General features: G+C 47.3%; 1 protein-coding gene across 1 annotated transcript in view; it reads right to left on the bottom strand.

Moving 5' to 3' along the window:
• Nucleotides 1–8,174, bottom strand: part of LOC133104210 (uncharacterized) — a 173,102-nt gene extending 164,928 nt beyond the window's left edge. The window contains exons 1-2 of the mRNA XM_061209857.1: nucleotides 8,099–8,174; nucleotides 7,758–7,778 (exon numbers count right to left, since the gene is read on the bottom strand). Of these exons, the coding sequence (XP_061065840.1) occupies nucleotides 7,758–7,778; nucleotides 8,099–8,174 (97 nt within the window). The remainder of the gene's footprint in view (nucleotides 1–7,757; nucleotides 7,779–8,098) is intronic.
• Between the last annotated feature and the right edge of the window lie 390 nt (nucleotides 8,175–8,564).

Raw genomic sequence — 8,564 nt, forward strand, 5'->3', positions numbered from 1 at the left:
CATCTCAGAAAGCTCTGAAAATTGTTCTGCCCGTTAGAAGTCAAGGCACAGTTGTATATTTTTTTTTTTTTTTTGAGACAGAGGGCTGTACATCAAATGACATGTTATTGACAGTTTACATAATCCAGATCTAAGCATCACTGTGGTGGGTCATGTGACCCCTCACAAGCTCAAGAAGGAATGTCATCTTTTAAGGAGTTGTCTTGGTGATGCTGGGAGCATGTTGCTCTTTATGGCTGAGCAGGTATTGCTGCTGATGGGGGAGGTTTGGTTGAAACACGATGCAGACACACAATGCACTGCGGGGGGAGAGAGGAGGCCAAAGGGCAGAGAAGAATTTTTATGTTTGAATTTTCTGGTCTTGCCATAAAATATGAATTTTATTTCACTGGATGAATCTGCTTCAAATCTCATTCAGGTTGTTGACAGAACCCGGTTCCTTGTGATCTTGGGCCTAAGGTCTCCGTTTCTAGCTGGGAGCCTGGCTTTGCTCCCAGAGGTTGCCCACATTCCTTCTCAGGCCTTTCTCGTGGCCCCGCACATGCTTTGAATATTTCCTTCCATTACATCCTTCTGCTTCCAGCCAGAGAAAGTTCTCTGCTTTTAAGGGCTCATGTGATAGATTGCGAGTATTTGTTTCCTATGGCTGCTGTGATAATAAATTACAAGAAACTTAGTGACTTACAACCACACACATTTATTCTCTTACTGTTCTGGAGGTCAGGCGTCTGACGAGGATCTCACTGGACTAAAAAAATCAAGGTGTTGGCCGGGCTGATACCTTATGGAGGCTCTGAGTGGAGAGAAGCCATTTCCTTGCCTTTACCAGCTTCTGGAGGCTTCCTACACTCCTTGGCTTATGGCCCTTTCCTCCATCTTAAAGTGCATCACTCCAATCTCTGCTTCAGTTCTGGCACACCTGCTCCTCTGATTCTGACTTCTCCTGCCTCCCTCTTTTAAGGACCACTGTGATGACAGTGGGTCTACCTGGATAATCCAGGAGAATCCCCCAACTCAAGGTTTTTACCTTAATCACATGTGCAAAGTCCCTTTGCCATATAAGGTAACATTCACAAGTTTGGGAGATCAGAATGTGAATGTATTTGGGGGCCATTATTCACATTGAGTTTACTACATTGAAACCACCCAGATAACCCAGGAGAATCTCCCTGTGTTAAGGTCTATAAACTTAATCCCATCTGCAAAGTCCTTCTGGCCTTGGGCCATGACATATTCACAGGCTCCAGAGACTCGTGCGTGGACCTCTTCAGGGGCCACCTCCCCATCACATTATCCTACAACTGTACTTGCTTGTGGGGAAAACAGTAAATCTGTTACCCGAAAACTGGGTTCACCTCTTGGTGGGCATCAGGCCAAGAGACACAACTAAGCCAAAGATCAGGAGAAGGATTTATTACTTTATCAAGTGAGGAGAACACCAGCGATCTTTCTCAAAGCAGTGTCTCCCCAAGAGCAAAATTGGAGAAATTTTAAACTAAGGGTACATGCATATTCATGAAGGGGCTTGAGCAGAGGAAAATTCAGCATAGAATTGGTCGACAAGAGTCCAAGCTTTAGCTGATTGAAATCAGGAGGGTCAACATCATCATTCCATCCACCACCTGGGTGGGGGCCTTAGTTCCTACAGAAATCAAACACTGTATCAGATTGTTACCTACATCCCTTGAGGAAGAACTAGGATTCAGTTTTATTGCTGAACTATTGTTTCTTGACTGCTTTTCCTTTGTTCCTGCATTTCTTCACTTCCCTTAGGATGATTACTGAGACTTGTTCAAGGGCAAGCCTTGTGGCCAGGCTTAGATCACAAAATGGCTTAGGCCAAAAATGGCTCCTTTTATGTCAAGAAAGCCATGCCTGGTTCTTTCTCCGGGGACCCACTATCCTATATGCTTACAAATCCACAGGATCTTTCACAGCATTATTGCCTATGATAGCCAAAGACTGGAGACCATCGCCATGTCCTTTGTACGAGGTCGGGTGAATTACACAAAGGACATGTATATCCACACAGTGGAGTTGTATGTACTATGGACAAAAAATGGGCCAGATCCGTAATACTTTGTTAAAGAAAAAAAAAAAAAGCAAGATTCAGGGTGTTGCATGTTATATGCCACCATTGTATGTTACAAGATAGAAGAGAGAAAATACCCTTGTTAACGTATAGAACTCGCTGGAAGTGAAACAGGAGGGAAGGGGGCAGGGCACAACCTTTGAAAGAATGACATAGCCTGAGGACATGACATAAACTGATTAGAACCAAATGGGTCCAAGATGGCGGACAACTGCTTCCACTAGACCTGGAACCTCAGTATAGGCTCACTGTAACACACCAGCAAGCGAAATGACACACCCACAGGCGCCATGACAGTTCCAAGGCCGACCACAACGATCAAAAAGTGAGCAGTGGCCCAGTTCCTGGAAATCACCGCCCCTTCCCGAAATAGCTGGAATACTCCTCCCACTCATTAGCCTATGCAATTACCCACCCCTATAAAAATTGACAACCCCATACCCTGGGGCCGGTCTCACCTTCTGAGATGGCCCACACTCTGTCTATGGAGTGTGTATCTCTCTAAATAAATCCACTGCTTACCTATCACTTTGTCTCTCACTGAATTCTTTCTGCCACAAGACGTCAAGAACCTGAGCTTCATTAAGTCCTGAGACCAGGTGTGTGATCTCAGTTGGAAGACCGTGGGTTTTAGCCAGGTTCGAGTCCTGGCACGTGGGTTCAAGTCCCAATCTGGGTTTAGGCTGGGTTCAAGTCCCAGCATGTGGGTTCAAGTCCCACTGTGAGTTGCACGGTTTCAGAAGGACCCACCAGGAACTGGTAACAGCGGTTCTGTCTGGGGTAAAAAACTGGATGAGGGGCCAGAGGTGTGAGGGAGTCCATCTTCACTGTACTGATCTCAGAGAGGGAGAAGTGAGCCGTGTTGCTAAGTGAGATCTTAGTTCCCTGCCCAGGAATTGAACCTGGGTAGCCTGGATGAAAACCAGGAATCCTAGCCACCAGGCCAGCAAGGGCTAGAGGCTAGAAGCTATTCTTCCCTGGCTCTTGCCCCCAGTGAAAAATTCATTTCTCATGGAGGCAAAAACTGTAAAAAACAGGTACAAAGTTTATTATTAGAGACATAGCACAACAACTAGTGGGAGAGCACACAGAGAAACAAGTTTGTTTAGTTAAGGTAGAAGCAAGGCAGAGATGCACACCTAGAGAGAAAGGGCGTGGGCATCCTCCCTAATGAGGGGGAGTGCAGTAAAGAGGCGGTCAAGTCATTTATGTCGGGCAGTTCTTCCGGGTCTTTGTCTTCCTTCTGGCCAATCATCTTGTTTTGTCCCCCCTGGCTAATTTGTTTCAGAACCCTCCCCCTAGATGCACACACACCTCTCAGCCAAGATGGAACTGACACAAAGGTGTCTGGAAGAAGCAAGACTCATTATGGCCCGGTGTTGTCCCCTGACTTTTGGCCCCCAAAGAGCCTTCCTGCACATGTGTGGTGTCTCCCTTACCCCAAGGTGTTGGGGAGGATATGTGATCACTTGATCCTTTACTCAAACAGGGTTTTGCCCCTGTTCCTGCCATGACTGTTATATTAGGGCATCCACAAGAGACAAAGCCTGGCTGTTTACCCTGTTTCAGTGGTTAATTCCATTTTGGAGAGCAAACAGGAGGCTGATGGTAAATGCCTAACCTGGAGCCCACCTATCTCCTGTCTCAGGAAATGCAAACAGGAGGCTAGTTGTAAGTGTCCAGCCTGAAGCCCACTTTTCCTGCCCTATGAAATGTAAGGAGGCCAATTATAAATGCCTAGCCTGGAGTCCATCTATCTCCTGCCTCAGTACCATTTGAATTTTGTTCTGGGGCATATGATGTTTATTCAAAAATAAATTGTTGGAACTTCCCTGGTGGCGCAGTGGTTAAGAATCCGCCTACCAATGCAGGGGACATGGGTTTGAGCCCTGATCCAGGAAGATCCCACATGCCGTGGAGCAACTAAGCCTGTGTGCCACAGCTACTGAGCCTGTGCTCTAGAGCCCGTGAGCCACAACCACTGAGCCCACATGCCACAACTACTGAAGCCCACGCACCTAGAGCCTGTGCTCCGCAACAAGAGAAGCCACTGCAATGAGAAGCCCACGCACCACGATGAAGAGTAACCCCTGCTCGCTGCAACCAGAGAAAGTCTGTACATAGCAAAGACCCAATGCAACCAAAAATAAATAATAAATAAATTTTTAAATAAATTTATAAATTTATAAATAAATAGATAAATAGATAGATAGATAGTTGGACTTCCCTGGTGGTGCAGTGGTTAAGAATCCACCTGCCAATGCAGGAGACACAGGTTTGAGCCCTGGTCCAGGAAAGATCCCACATGCCATGGAGCAACTAAGCCCATGCACCACAACTACTGAGCCTGCGCTCTAGAGGCCGTGAGCCACAACTACTGAGCCCACGTGCCACAACTACTGAAGCCCGCAGGCCTAGAGTCCGTGCTCCACACTGAGAAGCCACCACAATGAGAAGCCCACACACCACAACGAAGAGTAGCCCCCACTCGCCACAACTAGAGAAAGCCCACGTGCAGCAATGAAGACCAAACGCAGCCAAAAAAGAAAGAAATAAAATTTAAAAAACAAAATAAAATTAAAAAATAAATTGTTTATAAGTGAAAGGGCCAAGACGTCTGGATGTAATATTGGCAGCTCGTGAGGGATGAGGACACAGTGCTATCAGGGAAAAGAAAAGTGAAAAGGGGTTTGGATGTTTTGCAGGTGAAAGTGGGGAGGCCCATAAAGGCCATGGATATGAAACACTTGAAAACAGACAGTATATCTTGTCAAGGGCGAAGCCCACCCCTCCCTCTAATATTCCTCATCACAGGGTCAATTGTGATGAGAAAACAGCTGTTTTGAGTTGTTGCCTAATGTCGACTGAAAAAAAATGCACAAACTAAAAGTTGCCAGTTATGTTTTATGTTTTATGTTTTATTGTGGGGACCTTACTGAGGGCTGTAGCCCAGGGCAGATAGCTCTGAGGAACTATTCCAAAGAGGTAAGGGAAGAGCCAGGATATATAGGAGTTTTGCTGAAGGAAACATGTAATCGAATATCAAAAGCTTATTGCTAATCACCAAAAGCAGACATCTCAAGTTAATGATTTTAGTGCTTTTCTATGTATGGGAAGATGCAAGAGTCTGGGCTCATTGAAATTATTCCTTTGATATGCATCTTATCTAGGGCCAGTGTTGTAATAGGGAAGAAAAAATCTGACCCCATATTGGATCTGTTTCTTTTACTTTAACCTTTGTATTCTATTACTTTTGCTACAAGTTAATCTTGAAAGGGATGTTGCCTATAAGCTTAAATTACAATGGCCCATCTCTGGGAACCCTGCTCCCTTGTAATGAGCCTTAAGCTAAAACACCTTTGTTTATCTCACAGGAAACCTCCTGACCAGGCCCACCTGTGAATGGCTGCAGGAGGAAAGAAATTAACAAGTCCCCTCCAGAACCTGAACAGAACCAGAACTTGACCCTCTCCTTTTTTAGTATAAAAGAAGCCTGAATTCTAACTCAGGGCAGATGGCTTTTGGGGACACTAGTTCACCATCTTCTTGGTCTGCTGGCTTTCCGAATAAAGTCGTTGTTCCTTGCCCCCCAAAACTCATCTCTCGATTTATTGACCTGTCGTGTGTGGAGCTGATTTTCTCCATCCTGAATTCCCCTCGGGGGCAGCTACAGTGGCTGATAGCTTGGCAGCGGGCAACATTCTTTGTTTAATGAAATAGCAGGCAACATTTTTTTTGTCCACACCAAACTTTTTGCAGTATGACAACCCTGCTCACACCAGGAGTCCAGCCTTGTAGGATCTGAGTTTAGGATTCCCCTCCCCTACCCCCGCCAACCCGGCCAAGCTCCTGCTTTGCTTTTCCCAGGGTGCTTTGAAAAATAACCACTTAGAGTTGAGCCTGAGAAAAGTGAGTGGCCTCTGCCCCAACCACAGGTCCTAAGTCAGAGGTGCTCACTGTCTACCTCCTGACCCCTGTGACCTGGGATGGAAGACTGCCCTCCCCCCAGCTGACTGCAATATCACCTCCCCCGCTGTTTCTGTCAATAACACATTTGTGACTTTACTTCCTTGGTGTGAAAGTATTGAAACTGTCCCTTTAATCAAAATGACCCTGGGGTTTTCACTTCCCTAAAGTGGGAGCTACCTGACGACCCAAGTGGGTGGCTTGTGCCAGTTTCAGGCAGTCACAATCTGCATATTCTAAATTCAATACACCAGCTCCATCCCACCCCACCCCCAGACACCATTACACAATCAAAGATCCAGCAACCCTTCCAGCTGATGTCGGGAGCGCGCAGCTTCAGCTTGCAGAGAGCGGGCGAAGCTGCCTGGTGTCAGAGCAGCCGATTCATGCAACAAGCCCAAAATGAAAGGAGTTACACTGCGTCACTTCCTACAGTGGGGAAAGTGCTGACTCCCTTTGTTCCACTTTCCCCCAGGGAACTGGCACCCGTGGAGGATTGGGGAGATCAGCCCAGACGTGCGGCTTTTCTCACTTATTGAGGGAGCCCCCCAAAAAAGTCTATGGCAGTTTTATGGACCCTGAGCTGGAGGGGGTGGGAGGAGGTGTGGAAGAGCATCTTCACGGTTCCCCTCCTCCCCACCTAGCACAGGGGGGCCTCAGCAGGGACACCTGAAGGAGACCACTGCCCGAGGCCTCAGATAAAAAGACCTAGGAATGCAGGTATGCAGAGCAGCGTTGAGGGGCTGGGCCCTTGTCTGCAACTCCCCTCAGAGGCTGCAATTCACTGGCTGTCACCAAACACGCCAGGGAGGGCAGCTGCCTTCCCCACTCCCCCGGGCAGGGGTGGGGGGCTGCCAGGTAGAGCCTTTGAAAGTACTTGGCCAGGCCTGAAAAAAATCACACTTAGGTTTCTCGAGGATCCTGACTCCTCAGCCCAGGGCCCGCTGAACAAGACCATTCATCATTCTCACTTGGCCCAGGAATGAGGGCATCTGTACCTCGGGTTTGCCCAGCACAACCCTGTTTCACATCTGTTGCCCGGTATAATCATAAATAGCAGCCCCCTTTCATCCTCCAAAGTTCCAACCTTGATTTGCTACCATAATAAAAGATTTTAAAAGAACACAGAAGGAAACTAACAATCATTTTACTGGCAAAGGGCGCACAGCTAATTCTTTCTTGAACAGCCGCTACAATGAGTAGCCATTTTAGAACCATGAATTCCTTAGAAAAAGGTAGCTATCAACAGATGAATGGATAAACAAGATGTGCTATATCCATACAACGGAAGACCATCTGACCGTCCAAAGGAACGAAGTACCGGTACATGCTACAACATGGATAAACCTCGGAAACATGCTAAGAGAAAAAAAGCCAGATGCAAAAAAACCACACACTATACGATTCCATTTATATGAAATGTCCGGAATGGGCAACTCCAGAGGCAAAATAGATTAGCGGCTGCTTAGGACTGGTGGGTGATGAGGTGGGGTAGATGGGTGGGTGATAACTAAAAGGTATGGGGTGTCTTTTGGGGGTTGATGAAAATGTTGTAAGATGGGTTGTAGTGATAGTGGTAAAATTCTGTGAATATACTAAAAAACCACTGAATTGTACACTTTAAATGTGTGGATGGCATGGTATGTGAATTATATCTCAATAAAGCTATTACCAAAAAAAACACCACATAAGTTCTTACCTAGAAGCCCTTTTTCAGTGGCTGTTTACAGAGGAGATTCTACAGTGGAGTCTGAGCGCGTCTCTGCATTTGGAGGCCTGCTTCTCCCAGAACCTTCTCCCCCGACGCCTGCTACTCAGAGACCCAGCAGCCACTGCGCCGGGGCCTCAGCTTTATATTAACCTGCTTCCAGCCTCCACCGCCTCCAAACAGAGACACACCTGCCCGACATTCCATTCACATCCGCTGCAAGGTAATAAGTGAGCTCACATGAGGACTATAAACCATGCCCAAGCATTCATTTGTTCCTGCTTCCAGGGAATGGGCTCCATTAATCATGACCCAAGGAAGAAACCCTTCACCTTGGGTCAGTGAAGGTAAAAGAGTCACTCTAAACGTGGCATTCTCAGGCCAGCCAGGGAGGGAGGCGGCCCCCATGACCCTCCTGTGAAAGGAATGCGGGGGCTTTCAAATGACTGCAGAGGTGGCTTCATCCCCATGGTGAGCCAGGTGTCCTGACACAGATGCTCACACCTGGCGGCAGACGGCAGGAAGGGGACCCAGGTGGCCAGTTCTTGTGGTTTAGTCTTCCTGCTTGGCTATTCTGATCCTGCTTATCAAAGCTGGACACTGCCTGGTCCTCACTGAGACTCTTGGATGCCAAGCCCGTGTCTTGATGGGTTTCCTGGCTCACCCAGGAGCTTGCCTCTGATACCCCAAGAAAGCCAGCCCCTGGAATGTTCCAGCATGTTCTGGCATGTTCCAGAGCCTTCTCTCTGATCTGCCCATGTCCCAGCACAGACATTTAGAGCTGGAAGGATCAGCCTG

Source organism: Eubalaena glacialis, chromosome 13 (assembly GCF_028564815.1).
Source record: "Eubalaena glacialis isolate mEubGla1 chromosome 13, mEubGla1.1.hap2.+ XY, whole genome shotgun sequence".
In the NCBI taxonomy this organism is placed as follows: Eukaryota; Metazoa; Chordata; class Mammalia; order Artiodactyla; family Balaenidae; genus Eubalaena; species Eubalaena glacialis.